Source organism: Stegostoma tigrinum, chromosome 5, assembly GCF_030684315.1.
Source record: "Stegostoma tigrinum isolate sSteTig4 chromosome 5, sSteTig4.hap1, whole genome shotgun sequence".
Classification (NCBI taxonomy): Eukaryota; Metazoa; Chordata; class Chondrichthyes; order Orectolobiformes; family Stegostomatidae; genus Stegostoma; species Stegostoma tigrinum.
Window position 1 is genome coordinate 102,869,412 of NC_081358.1, and position 19,729 is coordinate 102,889,140.

A 19,729-nucleotide genomic window follows, 5' to 3' on the forward strand; every position below is an offset into this window, starting at 1 on the left:
ACCACCGTTAAGATTTAATAGGGACAATTTTAACTAAACCAACAAGAAACTGAAAATCAGGTGTAACATTAGTTTTGCACTTTGTCAACCCTATTCCATTTAAAAGCAATGAAATTCCCTCCCTTTCAGCAGCTCGGGTATGTCAACATTGCAATGGCTGCAGCGGTTCATGGAGCTGACCCAGGGCCATCTCCAAGGACAATTAGGGATGGGCAAGAAAGAACAGCTTTGTTAGAATTGTCCACATTCCATGAACAAATGAGAAAATATAAGATGTGGTGTAAAAAAAATGCATTCCATCCAATTCCTAGAGGATTTCTGCTCAAATTGCTGGATTATACTTGCCTTGTTGTAACTTCCTGTTTTCAGCTTTTCAACTTACTATTCCTCCTACGAATCTGATTATACAACTCTGTTCCTTTACCCAATTCCATTACTCAAATGACGAAGATTTAAAATTTCTCCTATCACATGTGTAACCTCATCAAATATCTTCTGAAAATCAATGTACATAGAATAACAGAGGAGTGTCTATCCTCCAGAAATTTAACTGGGTTGGTCTGACATAACTTTCTGTTTATAAAGCCATGTATTCCATGTTCAGCACATAACTGTCAAAATTAACTAGCCTTAATAAATTCTAGAAACATGTTTCCTCTGCTTTTTCAAACCCCACACCTAACATTTCTCAAATGACTGAGTAGTACTTAAAATTACCCAATAAAGAGAGACATTTTCTAAATCTACAGCACTTTGGAAAATTATGAATTGTGTACCTTCCAATTTTTAAAAAGAAATTTCCAATTTTTTTTACATTATCAATTTGTCCTATTAAATCCAAAAGGTTCCTCCCATTGACATATTTTTAATGTTCTCGAGTCATGTGCTTTTTGCTTTCATCATCTACTGAAAACATACATTATCATCTGATAAACTGCAAGTGATTTATCCCACATTCCTAAAGTATACAGACCAAGGTCTTCAAAGGTATTTGAATGACTAAGAAACATTCAATTTGGAGTTAATTCTGTGGTCCTCTTCTGTGCTGTTTTCAAAACATCGATCATCTGATCGAAACTGAACACTGTATCTGAAGAAAGGCTGATTGGTCATGAACTATTAGAGGTCAATTAAGAATTGAAAACCTGACACAAATGTTCTGAGGGAAAGTATTTCAATGACAGTGTGGCAGGTGGTAAAATCTGATTTCAATAAAAATCTGGAATTGAAAGCTATCCTAATGGTGACTATGTAATGTTTATTCATGAAACTGCTTCTATGTCATGAATGTCCTTTAGAGAAAGAAAATCTGACTTGTTTCCTTGTGCAGGTCTGGCCTGCATATGAATCCATAGCTGCAGCAATGTGGTTAACTCTAATTGCCTTCTGAGTAATTAGGGATGGGAAATAAATGATTACTAAGCCAGAAACATCCACATCCATGAACGAAAAAGCAATTGTATTCTGCTATGTATCAATATATTTAATTTTATTATTAGCATTCTACCATTCTCTACAGTGATAATGGTGTTGTTGATTAATCATAATGAACTGTTTCTATCAGCTTTTCTTGGTTCACTCATGAAACGTGGGCATCATTGTCTGGCCAGCACTTATTGCCTATCCCTAGTTGTTCTTGAGAAGGTGGTGGTGACCTACCTTCTTGAACTATTGCAGTCTACGTGCACTGAATTCACGCACAATGCCATTAGAGAGGGATTTGGACAGCGTGACAGTTAAGGAATAGTAATGTGTTTTCAAATCACTATGGTGAGTGACTTACAGGGGTATTTGCAAGTGTCCATGTATCTGGTACCCTTGTCCTTCTATGTGGAAGCAGCTGTGGGTTTGAAAGGTCTGCCTAAGAATCTTTGGCAAATTTCTGCAGTGAATATAGTAGATAGTACAAACTGTTGCTACAAGTGTCAATAGTGAGGGATTGGATGTGGTATCAACTAACAGGTTGCTTTGTCCTGGATGGTGTCAAGCCTCTGGAGTATTATTGAAGCTGTACTCAGCCATGCAAGTGGGGAATATTCCATCACACTCCTGACTTGTACCTTGTTGATGCTGGACAGGCTTTGGGGAGTTACTTGCCACAATATTCATAGCCTCTGATAGTCACTGTGTTTACGTGGTGTATCCATTCAAGCTTCTGGTCAATGGTAACCCTAAGGATGTTGATAGTCAAGGCTTCAATGATGGTAATATCAGTGAATGTCCAGGAGTGGTGGTTAGATTGTTTCTTGCCATCTCAGGCATGGATATTGTCCAGATCTTGTTGCATTTGAACTTGGACTGCATCAGTAACTGAGGAGTTGCGAATGGTGCTCAACAGTGCAATCATCAGCAAACATCTCTACTTTGGACCTTACAATGGAGGGAATGTCATTGATGAAGCAGCTGAAGATGGATGGGCCTGGGACCCTATCCTGAGGAACTCCTGCAGAGATGTCCTAGAAATGAGATGGCTGACTTCCAGCAACCACAAACAAGTTCCTATGCACCAAACAGGACTTCGAACATCGGTGAGGTTGCCCTTTGATACCCATTGATTTCAGTTTTTGCAAGGGTCTTTAATGCCATACTCAGTTGAATGTGGCCTTGATGCCAAGGGCGATCACTCTCAACTCACCTCTGAAATTCAGTTTGTTTGTCCATGTTTGAACCAAGGTTATAACGAGGTCAGGAGCTGAGTGGCTCTGGTGGAACCCAGGCTAGGCATCACTGAGTAGGTTAATGCTAATCAGGTGCTGTTTGATAATCCTATTGATGACACCCCCATCACTTTACTGATGATTGAAATTAGATTGATGGGGCAATAATTGGCTGAATTGGATTTGTGCTGTTTTTCATGCACAGGACAGACGTGGGCAATTTTTCACACTATCAGATAGATGCCATTGTTGTAAGTGTACTGGAAGAGCTTGGCTAGGGGAGTGGCAAGTTCTGAAAGACAAGTCATTGAAAGCACCCACCCACAGATCATTTTGCTCCCTTGCCATCCTCAGTGCTTCTGTGAAGTATTGTTCGACATGGAGGAGTACTGATTCATTCGCTGTTTTTGTTTACAACAGACCCACCCGTGATACTAGGGAAACCCCATCAAAAGAGAGCTTTGGGAAGTACAAGTACAAAATCAACTGCTCCTCCCAAACATTTACAGTTATCAAATGTTATGTCTCAATGTACAAATACGCTAGATCCCAAAACTGATGCCAGTACAACCTTACGGAATATGTCTTGGAGACCTGTATGTTGAACTGACACCAATTGCAAGAAAGAAAGACTTGCATTTATATAGCATTTTTTGAAAACCATCAGACATCTAATAGAGCTTCATAGCCAATACAGTACTTTTGAAGTGCAGTTACTGATGCATTGTACGAAACACAGCACAGAAACTTCTATAAATTGCACTGCGTTAATGGCTGAAGAATGCACGTAAACCAGGATATTCTCTTCTTTGAAATACTGCCATGGAATCTTTTACATCAGGAGTGTAGCAAATAGGGACTTGTTTTAACATCTCATTCAAAAGACTACACTTCCACAAATGTAGCACACGTTCAGTACTGCACTGTTGAGCCAATCTTGTCTTTCTGCTCAAGCACAAATGGAACTTGAACTCACATCTTACAACTCAAAATTAAGGACATTTCCTACTGAACCACAATTGAAATATCAAAAGAATCCCTCAGTTCCTCTTTCTAAATCCAGATGCCCATCAATAGTCAAGTAAACTGATTACCGACTACATACGCAGCTATCTCATTTATACTCCTTCTTGATCACCATTACCTTGCATCCACCTGCAATGGTGGAGGTAATAATAAATTAGTTGAAGCAAAAGATTCTGTGTCATCCAAAGCTTTTTTTTCCTGTATATAGACACACCTGAAAGAATTCTGAGGCAGTTCCACTGGTGCTTGCTGTATAGCATATTCCTGGTAACCCTTCCGTAAAGATGGATCTTGGCCAATAGTTTCTGGATCAGCTGCTGCAGTTTCCTCAGCTGGTGTGGCCTCTACAGGAATAATCTTTGTGGCACCTGAAGTACACAAACAGATACTTCAAGTCATCACAGGGGTTAGCAGGCACAAAGCTTTGCAAAAATAACACTTTATTTAGATGTAAACATGGGCATTCCTTCAAACGGATTGATCAGCATTTGAAATTAGATTTTTCTGATAGTGGACTTGAAATTTGAGATGTGCTAGCTGTGGGGCTGGGCCTGATCTGAAAGTGAATGGGCCACACAGATGGAATAAGCTCAGTGCGTTGTTGGTTGCTCTTGAAAAATCAGTTACTTAATTCCGTGCAATGTCCAACTTTCCAGTTCAACCAGCAATGGCAAGCATGATTTGGACATATATGACTTGATCATATCTCTAGTATTTAAGCTGAAAGAGCTGGAGCTGGCCAGAAGATAAGTGAAAGTATTGGAAAGGAGTTCAGACACACAAAGGCACACTTTCACTGTCATTTCCTTAGATATACTTTTGGGGTCTGTAAGTAGATGGAGAAAGGTGCACTTCCATAGCAACATGAATAACAAACTTGCAGATGAAACCATGAAGGCATAATCAAAGGTCTTGGACGCAATCACAATAGAATCATTTAACATCGTCTTGGACTGAATGCAGAAAAGGTTTTAATCACGTAAACAGGTGTTGAAAATATAAGCTTTGTGGCATACTCATTACATTTTGCAGGGTGCATCACCCCACCTCATCCCACCTGTTCTGCTTTATCAGTGCTACTTCATTCCACCAGTTCTCTCACAAACTTGTTGCAGGTAGAATTTTGGAATAGACACAGAACACCATGTCAGCTTTCTAAAAATCAACTAATTCCACTCCCACACCCTTTCCATAAAGCTCTGTAAAATTTCTCTCTTCACTGCTTATCCAATCTCCTGAAAACACCAATCGTATCTGTACCATCAGTGCAATTTGCATCCTAAATACTCAGGCACAACAAAGCTTTCCTCAACATAGCCATTGGAAAAAGAATCAATCAACTTATTTTCTCAACCCTTCAACCAATGCTCTGTCCAGGATTTTGAACATTACTGTTAATTCTCCTCTTAACCTTCTCTATTCTAAGGGGAACAACTGCACTAAGGTATCCAATTAACTGAAATTCTTCATCCCGAGACCAATTCTTGTACATCTTTTCTGTATTGGCCCCAGTGCATTTAAAGTGCACTTCCTAGACTGTATACAATACTCCTGAAGCTGAAGCAGAAATTTTAAATGGTATGTTTTCTACTTTATACCTCTCATTATAAAACCCAGAATTCCATTTGTGTTTTTAACCACTTTCTCAATCTGTTCTGTCAACTTCAATGATTTGTGCACTTATATTCCCAGAACTCTTGGTTCCTGGAGTCCTTGTAGAATACTGTCTTTTACTTTATATTGCATCTACTTGCTATTCCTACCAAGATACATCAGTTCACATATCTGTATTCAAATTTGTCTGCCACATGACAAGCATTTCATCAGCCTAAATTCACTTCCAAGTCCATCACAAGCCTCCTCTCTGTTCACAAGTTTTGTGCCATGTGGAACCTATGAAATTAATAATCACTATCCAATTCATTAGAATAAACCAAGAAAAGGAGTAGTCCTAGTAAGATTTTGGGAGAGAACCAAGGATATACCTTTCTACAAACCAAAAAACAAACATCCATTCCTATTCTATTTCCTGTCACTCAGCTAACATCATACCCATATTACCACAGACCCTCTTATTTCCCAGATTTCAATTCAGGTATCAGTTCAATATGTGGCTATTTATCAAATAGCTTTTATACAACAATCACATTACCCTGATCAATCATCTCCATTAACTCACTGAAAAACTTACAACTTAGTTAAATATGATTTACCTTCAGCAGAGAAAAGAGGGGGTGGGGAATGAAATATTTCTGCATCTACCATTACAATAAAGCTTTTACTTGAATAGTTGTAGTATGGGTTACCTCAAAAGAGCTCACACAAAACAACAGCAACTGTACTACAAGCTCAATCATTGAAGGTCAAGTGCTTTGAAAAGAAATAAGGCAGTAAACAAATAAAAGCTTATTGCTACTCACCTGGAATAGCTTCATGTGCTGCGAGAACTACACTGATAATTGGCTTCTTTCCTCCTGAATTTTGATCAAGATCCTTAAATGTCAAATTTTCGTTCTTTGGTAAGCGTGGTCTTTTCATTGATCTTTCTCTTTCATCATCCAACTCTATTTCAGGATCTGTTTTGTCTACAAAGAGAAACAGAGATCCATGACAGTTTTGATACACCAGAATTTATCCTTAAACCTGTTCCGATCCTACCACTGGAGTCCATGCGGTAAACCTACAGTGCTGCAGGAAGGGAGTTCTAAGATTTAACCTAAGCACAGTGAAAGAACCATGATGTAGTTTAAGGTCACGATGGTTTGTGGCTTGAATTGGTACTTGCAGCTAGTGTTGTTCCCATGCATGTGCTGCCCTGTCCTTCTCGGCAGTAGAGGTCACAGATTTGGAGGTGCTCTCAAGGAAGTTTGAACAGTGCCAAAAAATTTATTTTTGAGTGTTATTGAAGGTTATCCATTTAGGTGATAGGAAATTCTGGACAGATCATTTGGCATTGACCTAAGCACCGGAAAAGACAATGGCAAAAACAGCTATGTCAACCCTGCAAAGTCCTCCTCACTAACATTTGGGGGGTTAGTGCCAAAATTGGGAGAGTTGTCTCACAGACTAGTTAAGCAACACCCTGACATAGTCATACTCACAGAATCATACCTTACATACACTGTCCCAGAGACCACCATCACCATCCCTGGATTTGTCCTGCCTCAATGGCAGACCCAGCAGAGGGGGCAGTACAGTGGTATACAGTCAGGAGGGTATTGCTCCAGGAGTCCTCAGCATTGATTCTGGACCCCATGAAGTCTCATGGTTTCAGGTTAAACATGGGCAAGGAAACCTCCTGCTGATTACCACATACCATCCTCCCTCAGCTGATGAATCAGAACTCCTCAATGTCCACCACCAAGAATGGCTCGACAGCAGGGCTCCTGATTGAACTTGTCGGATCCTAAAGGACATAGCTGCTAGACTGGGTCTGCGGCAGGTGGTGAGGGAACAAATAAGAGGGAAAAACATGCTTGATCTCATCCTTACTAATGTGCCAATTGCAGTTGCATCTTTCCATGACATTATCATTAACAGTGACCATCGCACAGTCCTTGTGGAAACGAAGTTCCAGCTTCACATTGAGAATAACTTCCATTGTGTTATGTAGCACTGTCACCATGCTAAATTGGATAGACTTCACACAGATCTAGCAACTCAAGACTGGGCATCCATGAGGCGCCATGAGTCATCAACAGCAGCAGAATTGTACTCGAGCACACAGATAGTAGGAACTGCCGATGCTGGAGAATCTGTGATAACAAGGTGTAGAGCTGGATGAATACAGCAGGCCATGCAGCATCAGAGGAGCAGGAAAGCTGACATTTTGGGTCTGGACCCTTCTTCAGAAAACAAAATGTCAGCATTCCTACTCCTCAGATGCTGTTTGGCCTGCTGTGTTCATCCAGCTCTACATCTTGGTATCACTGTACTCCAGCACAATCTGTAACCTAATGGCCCAGCATATCCCCAACTCAACCATTACCATCCAGCCAAGGGATCAACTTTGGTTCAGTGGAAAGTGCAGGAGAGCATGCCAGGAGCAGCACCAGGCTGAAGATGAGGTTTCAATGTGTGAAGCCACTAATTATGACTAATTGCACGCCAAACAGCGAAAGCAGCAAGTGATAGGCACAGCTAAGTGATCCCACAACCAACAGATCAGAACTAAGCTCTACAGTCCTGCTACATCCAATAGTGAATGGTGATAGACAATTAAACAACTCACTGGAGGAGGAGGCTCCACAAATATCCCCAAACTCGATGATGGAAGAGCCCAGAACAGCAGAGCAAAAGATATGACTGAAGCATTCACAGAAATCTTCAGCCAGAAGTGCCGACTGGATGATCCAACTCGGCCTTGTCCAGTGGTCCCCAGCATTATAGATACCAGTCTTCAGTCAATTCAATTCACTCCATGTGATAACTAGAAATGGTTGGAAACTGGATACGGGCCCTGACAATATTCTGGCAATGGTATTGAAGACTGGTCCTCCAGAACTTGTGCTCCCCTAGCCAAGCAGTTCTAGTAAATTAACACAGTGAAAAATGTGGAAAATTGTCCAAGTATGTCCTGTGCACAAAAAGCAGGACAAATCCAACCCAGCCAATTACCACCCCATCAGTCTACTCTCAATTATCAGTAAAGTAATGGAAAGCATCATCAACAGTGTTATCAAGCAGCACCTGCTCAGCAATAACCTGCTCAGTGATGCACAGTTTGGGTTCCACTAGGGCCACTCAGCTCCTGACCTCATTACTGCCTTGATTCAAACATTGACAAAAGAAGTTAAGTCCAGAGGTGAGGTGAAAGTGACAGCCGTTGTTATCAAGGCTGCATTCGACCAAGCGTGGCATAAAGGAGCCCTAGCAAACTGGAATCAATGGGTATCAGGGGGCAAACTCTCCATTGGTTAGAGTCATACCTGACACACAGAAAGATGGTCATAGTTGTTGCAGGTCAATCATCTCAGCTCCAGGACATCTCTACAGGAGTATCCAAGGCCCAACCATCTTCAGCTGCTTCATCAATGATCTTCATCATAAAGTCAGAAGTGAGGGATGTTCGCCAATTATTGCTCAATGCTCAGTGACTCCTCAGATACTGAAGCAATCCATGTTTGAATGCAAAAAGATCTGGACAATATCCAGGCTTGGACTGGCAAGTGGCAAATGACATTTACACCACACAAATGCCAGGCTATGTTCATCACCAACAAGAGACAATCTAACCACCATCTCTTGACATTTAATGATGTTATCATCACTGAATCCCACACTATCGACATTCTGGGGGATCATCATTGACCAGAAACTCAACTAGGCTCACCACATAAACATAGTGGCTACAAGAGCAGGCCAGAAGCTAGGAATACTGTGGTGAGTAACTCGCCTCCTGACTCCTCAAAGCCTGTCCACCTAGGCACAAGTCAGTTGTGTAATGGAATACTCCCCAGTTGCCTGGATGAGTGCAGCCCCAACAACAAACAAGAAGCTTGATACCATCCAGCACGAAGCAGTCTGCTTGATTGGCGCTGTAAGCACAAGCATCCACTCCCTCCACCACCAATGCCGAGTAGCAGCAGTGTGTACTATGTACAAGATGCACCACAGAAATTCACCAAAGGTCCTCAGATAGCATCTTCCAATCCCATGTCCATTTCCATCTAGAAGGACAAGGACAGCAGGCACATGAGGACAGCATCACCTCCAAGTTCCCCTCCAAGCCACTCCTAGCCTGACTTGGAAATATATCGTTGTTCCTTCACCTGTTGCTGGATCAAAATCCTGGAATTCCCTCCCTAATTGCATTGTGGGTCAACCCACAGCAGGAAGGCTGCAGTGGTTCAAGAAGGCAGCCCACCACAACCTTCTCAAGGGCAACTAGAGATGGGCAAGAAATGACGACCAGCCAGTGAAGCCCATATGCCACAAATGAATAGAAAAAAAAATTCTGTCACTACAGAGATAGAGGGAACTGCAGATGTTAGAAATTCTGAGATAACAAGGTGTAGAGAGGGATGAACACAGCAGGCCAAGCGGCATCAAAGGAGCAGGAAGGCTGACGTTCTGAAGAAGGGTCTAGGCCTGAAACATCAGCTTTCCTGCTTTTCTGATGCCACTTGGTCTGCTGTGTTCATCCAGCTCTGCACCCTGTTATTTCAGATTCTCCAGCATCTGCTTTCCTGCTATCCTAATGTTGTTTTAATTTTATTATTATTCATCTTAATTTTGTATCATTTATTTGTTGTCCCATCTATTAATGAGAACAGTTTCAATTTGTCTAATCTATCCAAACCTGTTATTGTTTTGAACCCCCACCCAACCTCTTTTCAACCTTTCTCAACATTGTGGGTTGAGTGACCCATTTTGAGAAAGTGTCACTTGACCCAAAACTCTGATTTATCTACACTTGCTGCCAGAACTGCTGAGCTTTTTCCAGCAATTTCTGTCAATCCTGGGTCTCCTCCAGTACCACAATGACACCACCCACATACTGGAGGAGCAACACCCCATATTCTGCCTCGGGAGCCTATGGCCCAATGGCTTAAACATGGAATTCACCAGTTTTTACATCTCCCCACCCTGGGCCTCATCCCATGTCCAACTCTCCCTCTCATCCCCGCCTCTTTGACCTGACACAACCCGTCCTCTTCTCTCCGACCTATCCGCCCCACCCATGCCACTGACCAATCCCACCTATATTCCCCAGCCCCACTCCTCCTCTCTCTATTTATTTCCCAGCTCCCTTTCCCCTCCCTATTTCTGAAGGGTCCCAACCCGAAACGTCAGCTTTCCTGCTCCTCTGATGCTGCCTAGCCTGCCCTGTTCCTCCAGCTCCATACTATATTGTCCCCTTCTCCATCATCTGCAGTTCTTGCTATCTCTAAAAGAAAATCATTCATGTTTTTCATTGTTGTAAAATTATTACTGTGGCCAGGAAAGCATTAGTCTATCCACTGCAGTCTATCCACTAGCCACTGCAGTCAGTGATCACTCCAAAGGCAGCTCCCCCATTTAAACAGCATAAATGCGAGGTCATTGCCATGCCGGTAGCAATTCAAAGGTAAATCTCAAAACTAGGATTAGGTATATAGAGAGGAGCACAACGACTGACTGCCCTGCTCATTGTAACCAAATAAGATGGACCCTGGTTTATATATTTTAAATTTAACACCTACTTTTTTAGGTGACAGCAAAGGCCTGATCTTATATCAAGTTGGACTTGGCTGGAAATTTCTTTAGGCTGCATAAAGCTAGTCTCTAAAACTGGGCCTTGTGGCACGCATTTTACACCCAATAAATGGCACTATAAAGCCAAACATATTAGCCCATTGTCTCAGGCATACCAAAGAATGGTGGTAAAGTAAAAATCGAATACATAGGATCAAAGACACATCTCTCTGTTCTAGAGAGATAAAATATTGTATGATTCGAGAGGCACCACTCTGAATCAAGCAGATAAAAATCAAGGAAGCAGCCCTCAATGAACCACATCACTGGATCTGTTTCATTAATGTCATTCTGCACCACTCTCCAATTGGTATCAACTTCCACATCCGATGCGTAAACAAAATATTCAAAATCAAATCATATTCAACAAAAAAGCTATATTGCAATCTTTAAAAGTGCAAAATTGAACCCAGTGTAATGTTTGCTGATAAATATGTATTACCATCTTCTGCTTCTTCTTCTTCTTCTTCTCCATCATCCTTCAGAACAACAAAGCAGCGATGTTTCTGCAGCTGTCTCCTGTTAGAGAATTTTCGACTGCACTTTCTACAGTCCAAGCTATCTGACTCCTCCAATTCCTCCTCTTCTTGGTCAAGTTTATTCTCTGCGCTCAGGCTGCAATTGCCAGCTTCTCCTAATTCCTCTGCTTCAGTGTAGAATTTTTTCTTTGAACCTTTGGGTCTTCCCCTTTTCCTCTTCACAGCTACTGGCACTTAAGTTAAAAAAGAATTTACAAGACAGGCAGTCAGAATTGTCAATATTTACTGAGATTGCAGCTGATATTTCAAATTAAAGTGAACAAAGGTGCAACATCAGGGAGACACACAATTATTCTTATAAATCCCTATTCTAATTTAAGATTCTTATAATTCTTATAAATCCCTATTCTAATTTAAGATAAAAATTGGAAGTACGGTAGCCAATGCAGACATGAACAATTTGGCTATGGTGCTTAAGATTTTTCATCTAACTTCCATTCCTCAGGATTGTCTCTGTTTGCTTTTTTTGTAAGTTTAGGTTCAATATCATTGTTTATCAAGAGTCTTGTGCATTGATCCTTTTTGTCTTTAAATAATATATTAGAGATCATGGGGTATATGGCAATGCCAACTTTTGGGAGGGAGAGTTTAGGCCTTTATTCGAAATTGAAATCAATTTTCTTTATCTGACAGAAAACGTTTTACTCATTTTATGAGTCAGCCTCAATTTGCGACCTCAGAAATGCATATTTTACTCAGCTGACAACTTGGCACAAGGCGTCAAGCAGGCTATGGTCCATGTTGTCAAGATGACGTGCAGAAGTTTAAGACACACTCACTGTTTAGTAAAGGCATGTTATATTAATAACTTCAAAATAGGCTGTGTTGCTATGGAAGCTTCCGGAACTGTTTTTCCTATTTTTTTCAAAAATGGATACTCATAATATAGCTAAGATGGTTGACAAATGGTCAGGCAACCTTTGCAACTTCAACAAACATCCTCAAGTTTTCAGAAGTTCCTACCTAACCTATTCCAAATAGGAAAGACTCCTTGAATCAACACCCCTTTGTGGAAAATAAACTTGATATATCTAAAAATTTACTCCAAACATACAATCAATGGACTTCCTAGATTTTTCAATTTAACAAAAGAGAACTGGCAGGACCAGTTATCCAGAAGAAAATAAAAACAAAACACTGTTACCTATCATGTAGTGATCACTTTAGATTTCCAAACCATTGTGCTTAGTCAGTATCAGTATCATTCATGTGATCATAACCAGCTTGAGATAATGAGCTTTTATATAAAAACCCAGAAAATCCTTGGTAGTCTGCAGGACCCAAATAAGAGAATCAGTCATCCCTGCCTTTTAAGAGCATAGAGGCTGTTTTCAAGATTATTAAATGCCTTCCAGCTTCATTCTTAAACCTATTTCACCTGTAAAGAAATCTGATCCCCAATACAAACTTCATTACCAGCTAAACCTACAAAAAATACTTTTTTTAAACTCCAAGATCTTGATCACATTTACCATATGATTAGAAATTTTGATGTCTACTTCAACTTAGTCACTAAAGGCAAGATCATTTTCTAAGCACCAGGGTGATGGAAAGTTTGACCTTCATTTGGGTTTTCAGGGCTACCTTTTCATTCTCACTGATGCATTATGAGAATGCAGTCACATAGTGGCAATACTTTCTATTTGTGTCAACATATGTGGTATTTGGAAACTCAGAAAAATAGTTTGGAGAATCGCCTTGATAGTAGACACCTAGATTCCACATTCATTTGCCTCAGTGATTTAAAGTTTACGTGGATCCCAGTCAGCAGAGTTTGTTAATGGTGCTTAGAATTGTTCTGTTCATTCCATGCTCCCTCTCCCTGCACAAATTTTCCACATCTTCCTTATAGCCCTCTTCACGATCTCCAACTCCTCTCACAGCAGGGCCCTCCTACCATACCCCTCCTGCAGTGTTCTTCACCTTCTACACCAATCTTGCAGCCTCTGTTGTCAGTGAAACAGTCCCACTGTTTAGAAAATTCAAGAAAGAAAGCTAACCTCATCATAGTGAGCATGTTAAGTCTTCACTGGGAAGAAAGACATTGAAGGGAGTACAGCAACTATTACTTAACCTTTCAAGCACCACTGAGAAACCACAAGGATATATCACCCATCCCAGAACCCCTTCCGAGTTAAATCAAGTCTTCCTCAATCATGTGGATGGGAGGAAAATAGGTATAAATTCAATATATTGCACATTAGAATTTATGTTGAACACTCAAGCTACTTGAGAATTTTATTTTGCCGTACAATGATAAGGTACAGTAAAAGACTTTACGCGATGTGGCAGGTTGTCTTCCAAGCCAGTGGATGTCTACATAACAGTCACTTCTGTTTCTTGTTTATATTTCCGACCATCTTATCATTTGCAGCCACATTTTTTGGCGACCCTGCGACGACGTTTACATTTACTGCGTTTTCGCACTTTTCGTCGCTTGGAACACATCGCTGTGCCTGAGCTTGATAGTCCAAGGTGTGTAACCATTTTGCGGTGTAGTACATATTTATGTGATTTACAATACAAACTGATTTTTCTTCACAATGTCAACACTATTGTGACATCGTTTAGCTCATTTGTAAAGCAAGTTTCTAAGGCCCAAATATGGCATTTTAGGAGATATTTAGCAATGATTATGATATCAGTCTGATGCTGCAGCCTTATTAGGAATTTGTATTCACAACTGCCACCATCTATATCCTCCCTATTTGCAAAATTTCTATTAGGTAAATTAAAAATCTGCAGAGAAAGGGCAGCCACAATGTAGTAATGCTGCTACACTAGCAAGGTTGTGGATAAGGCACTGTGCCCAGGTACCGTAGGAATGCTACTACACCAGCATGGTCATGGATAAGGCATTGTACCTTTGCAAGTTTACAAAAATTTTACATTATAATAATACATTATTAAATGTATTTGCCATTTTTCCCTTATGAAATAAACACAATTAGCTGATTTGTATCCATCAATGCCCTCACATTTTCTCAAATTTTGAGATAAACCTTTTCATTGTGGATTGCTTTGATCTGAAAGCTCAAAACAGTTGCCTTTCGCAGCACATGGAAGCTGAAAAAAAAGGTCTTCAACTTATTTGGTTTCAATAAAAATTCATAGAGTTCATTTTTATTTGCAGCCACTGTGAAAGCATTTTATTTTCCCAATTAATATGTATTAAGCTTGGTGAACTTACTTTCACTTAAGGGCCAGTCACTGACGAAGGACCACAGATTTTCATTCAGAGACTTAATGTTCATAATATACTAACTGCATCAATTTGCTACATTCTCAAATCACATCTCCGAGTGGCAAAAACATAAATATTCTTCTCACAATTATGTTTGGGAAGGAGATAGTGATTGCACTGATCAGTCATTGTCACTTTGGTAGGTATTCAACAGAAACAAAATGTTTTAATGATTTTCTGGATTCTCTCCCAATGATAGTAATGACTGTGGATAGATCAGTTCACAACAAAAATAGATGATTTGATCTTTTTCATTATTTATGGGGCTTGCTGTTTGAATAATTAGCTACATTGAAACAATGACAATGTTTCAGAAATCTATAAGACTATAAAGAAATTGAAGTAGTCTTGGGGTGTGCTTATGTCATGTAAATACAAGCTTTTTCATACTGGATATACAACACAAAAGAGCTTATTAATTTATTAAGCTTCAAGGAATGGAATGATATTCACTTGCCCAATTTGTGAACAAATTAATTAACTCTCCTAAACTGCACGGTACTTCACAATAGCCAATTGTTCTTACTCTTCATTTTAGTGAAGGAAAGATGGAACTTGGCTTTGCTGCCTCCTTAGAAGCCAGCATAATGTATGGTGACTGTTCCTTCCCCTCCAAAGAAATGAATTACTGTAATTGAATGCTTCCCCTGGTAGTTTGATCATTTTAAAGATGCTGTTTAAGAACTGCAACAGCCATCAAAGTGTTATATATTTCTTTACTGATCATTTAGTTCACAGTCAAAATTAAACACTTACTTCTTTGCCATCAGCATCACTGTTGGAGAACGGTTTTCTTCCATCCTCCTTTACTTAAGCATATCTTGCAATACCAAAGCCATGGGTTCAGGTTCAATTCATTATTGTTATTCATCTCATGCACAGAAAAGCGCCAACAAATATACAGGCACTCACTTGTTAGTTGCCGCTTTGCAAATGCTTGCCAGACTCAAGACATTCTGGCTACTCTATAAAAAGTCTAAATTCAGTGAAAAAGTTTGCTTCTCCCTGCTGCCAGAATAGATACCCCAGAAGATGAGATGGAAATAGTCTTGCGTCAGTTACGTCTTACAACATATTTTTCATTCCTTTGAAAAAAAGATCCATGAGGGGCATAAACCAGCAGAAAATCTAATGTGTAATACATTCTTGAGTGTAATAGCCGTAAAGATCCACTTAGCTGCGCGTCTTTGGACTATGGGAGGGGGCCGGAGCGCCTGGAGAGGACCCATGCAGACGCGGGGGGAATGTGCGGGCTCCAGGCGGACGGTCGCCTGAGGCTGGGGTTGGGCCCGGGTCCCCGGCGCTGTGAGGCTGCGGCGTTAACCACTGAGCCACTGTGCCGCCCCAAATAGGATAGTGGCAATATTGATAACAAAATTGGCTGAGCGATAGTAAACAGTGCATCAAATTGAAATGAATATATTTTGTTGTGAGGAATGTTTATAGCTGAGTGCCTGAAGATTGGGTGTGGGAATCTTGTTTATTCCATCCTAATTTACATTAATGATCATATTCTTGGGGGATAACAGCCAATCTCCAACACCGAGGATGATTCAATTGTGAGGAGGACAGTGGAACATGTCAAGCAGCTGGTGTGGGCAGATAGCTGACAGATAAAGTCCAATGTGAAGAACTGTGAAGTGATGTATTTTGGTAGAAAAAACATGAGCAGTATAAAACAAAATAATCTCCCCTAAACAATGTCTAGGAGCTGAGTGACCTGTGTATATATACATCTGAGAATATGAAATAGAAGGGTCATTTTCCATTCATCTTTGTGGAAGAGCTAGGGCTTTTCTCTTTAGAATGATGAAGGATGAGAGGTGACTTGATAGAGGTATACAAAATGATCAGAGGTATAGATAGAGTGGACAGCCAGGGACTTTTTCCTCGGGTGCAGGTAGCTATTACGAGGGGGCATAGTTTTAAAGTGAGTGGAGGTAGATACAGGGGAGACGTCAGAGCTTTACTTTAGGTTCTTTGCCGGAGAGGGTAGGGAGTCGGCCTCATTAGCGAAATTTAAGCGGCTATTAGATAGGCATAAGGATGAGAGTATAAGGGTTGGATGTTAGATAGACCTTAGGATTAGGTTAAAAATTCAGCACAACATTATGGGCTGAAGGGCCTGTCGTGTGCTGTACTGTTCTATATTCTATTCTATATATAAGACATAGGAAAAAGTTATCTAATCAGCGCGCGGGTGTGCACGCGCGCGCGCACACACACACACACACCTCTAACATATTCAAAGTACAATGTTAGAAATGTTAAAAGGGCAAATGCACAAGATGGTTTTTTGTAGAACAGTGTCAAAACTGACAGTGTTTCATTTTATCAGAGATAATGGGAACTGCAGATGCTGGAGAATCCTAGATAACAAAGTGTGGAGCTGGATGAACACAGCAGGCCAAGCAGCACCTTAGGAGCTCAGTTTTAGCTTGGTTATAAGAATTCCAGAAAATAATGGTAGCAGATCTTCAATATAAATTCTGACTCTATATCTTTAGTTCAACTGATGAACTCCTATATAGTTTGGAGTTTAATTAAACCAGCTATAAGATTTAGCAGTATTATAATTCATTGTCTTAACATAAAAAAGAAAAAAAACTATTATTCAGGAGTAGATACAAGAGTGGGAGCGGTGAAGCAGGATTATTTCAGGTTCCTACCTTCTTCACTTCTCTCAGTGTTTTCAGATGCCGGAAGAGGCCGTAATGGAACAATAAGATCATCTGATGCCAGACCTTCCTCAGCATGTTTCTCAGAGACATGAGTTAGTAACTCATCTTGACTTGGGGAAAACAGGTTGCACAGTTTGCACATGAAGATGGAAACCAGCTCTGAATATGTAGTTGAAAAAGAGAAAAGAAAATTAGTAACAGAAGAAACAATCAGCTCTAAGAAACTAATGTTACTTGGAAAATCTAATGTGTAATACTTCCATGAATGTAACGGCTGTAAAGACCTAGGAATAAGAAAAATTGTAGAATATTACCTAATTCTCTCTCTCTCACACACACACACACACACACACACACACACACACAGGCTGTGAGGCCAAAAGAAACTGCTGAAAAAGAAATTAACAATGAAAATATTGCAGAATGTCTGAGAATCTGACTTCATAATTCCATGTTCTCATTCTGAACTAGCAAATCATAAATTTCAAGTCATAAGAGCAATGAGATTTTAAGATGAGCTTTTTCAGTCTTTTCAGTTTTATAATTTGGCACAAGACATATAGTGGGTGGGTGGGAATCACTTGTTTACCTGTTGACTGGAAGAATGAGGAGGCACAATGCAAGCTAAATGGTATATTATTAAAGGTAAGAACACAGCCCTGGGTTATTTGCACATTGGCTTTTGAACCTCAAAGGATAGGTTAATAAAACAGCTAATAAGCTATATGGAATCCTAGGCTTTATAAATATATGATTTGAGTACAAAAAGCAAACCTATATAGAGTCATACAGCATAGAAATAGGCCCTTCAGCCCAACATGTCTATGTCGATCAACACACACCAAACTACACTAACCCCATTCACCTGCATTTGGCCTATTGCTTAAGTACTCATGCAAATGCTTCTTAAATGTTGCAAGAAAACTCAGCTCTACCATCCTCTCAGGCAGCACATTCCACATGTCTACCACCCTCTGGTAAAAAAGACTTTTCTCAGCTCTCCCCTAAACCACTTGCTTTTCACCGTTTGTCCTGACCACATAACGCAGGAAAAAAGTTTAATCCAGACAGTTACCATTCCATCAGTCTGCTGTCAATCATCGGCAAAGTGATAAATTTTCTTTTTAATTTGATAAGATCCATGAAGCCTTACCTTTTAAAGGTTCACCTAACGGTAATAATACTAACACTATCTCCAGTAGCAAAATTATGAATTTTTGACCTTTTGTCTGCTTCCTGTTTCATCATATGCTCAGCTACTTTTAACAGCTGTCTAGCTAATTCATTCTTTCTTAAGGTGGGCATCCTTCGAAGAGATTTTGCAGTGGGGTTAAAATTGTTACAGAGATAGTAGGAACTGCTGATGCTAGAGAATCTGAGATAACACAGTGTAAAGATAACAAAGTGTGAAGCTGGATGAACACAGCAGGCCAAGCAGCATCTCAGGAGCACAAAAGCTGACGTTTCGGGCTCAGCTTTTGTGCTCCTGAGATGCTGCTTGGCCTGCTGTGTTCATCCAGCTTCACACTTTGTTATCTTGGATTCTCCAGCATCTGCAGTTCCCATTATCACTAACACAGTCTAAAGCTGGATGAACACAGCAGGCCAAGCAGCATCAGAGGAGCAAGAAAGCTGACGTTTCGGGTCGAGACTCTTCTTCAGAAGAGACCCTTCTTTTCTGAAGAAGGGCCTCGACCCGAAACGTAAACTTTTCTGGTCCTCTGATGCTGCTTGGCCTGCTGTGTTCATCCAGCTTCACACCGTGTTATCTCAGATCCTCCAGCATGGGCAGTTCCTACTATCTCTTTCACTAATTCACCCACTTGTTTTAATCTCCTCCTAAAATTTGACATGTAGTGTAAATATATAGTCTCTGAATTTTGACTCACCAATTTCTCCACAATTATTTTCAGTGGTCCTCTCACAACATGCCCAAAAACTAATCCAAATGGACTGAATTTAGCTGATTCATTAGGTGCATCCCGACTTGCAAAAAGTATAAACAGCATTCCTTTATCCCAAAGCTCTGGACAGTCTTGACAACAGTCCCTCAAAATGGTCTTTAACATTTGATGTGACCTTTCTAATGCTCTTTGAAATTCTGGATGGTATGCAGAGGATTTGAATTGTTTTATTTCTAAGCTATCCAACTTCCTTGAATAATTTTGACGTAAAATTTGGTCCTTGATCCAACTAAATTCCTGTGGATAGTCTGTATCTAGTAAAAGATTTGAGTCACTCTTCTACAATCCTTTTAGCTGTGATACTGGGTATTGGAATGGACTCTGGAAATCTAGTTGACATATCCATTACGGTCAACAATTATTGATTCTCGCTTCTAAGGAA

General features: G+C 40.3%; 1 protein-coding gene across 4 annotated transcripts in view; it reads right to left on the reverse strand.

The window, feature by feature from the left end:
• The window catches only part of LOC125451740 (zinc finger protein ZFAT-like), a 109,616-nt gene that overhangs the window by 81,029 nt on the left and 8,858 nt on the right, over positions 1-19,729 (reverse strand). For 3 of the 4 annotated variants that reach the window (XM_059646179.1, XM_059646180.1, XM_059646181.1), the window contains 4 exons: positions 17,372-17,542; positions 11,362-11,631; positions 6,104-6,268; positions 3,898-4,051 (listed from right to left, as the gene is read on the reverse strand). In XM_059646179.1, coding sequence (XP_059502162.1) covers positions 3,898-4,051; positions 6,104-6,268; positions 11,362-11,631; positions 17,372-17,542 — 760 coding nt within the window. The remainder of the gene's footprint in view (positions 1-3,897; positions 4,052-6,103; positions 6,269-11,361; positions 11,632-17,371; positions 17,543-19,729) is intronic. The other variant, XM_059646182.1, reaches the window with a different exon arrangement.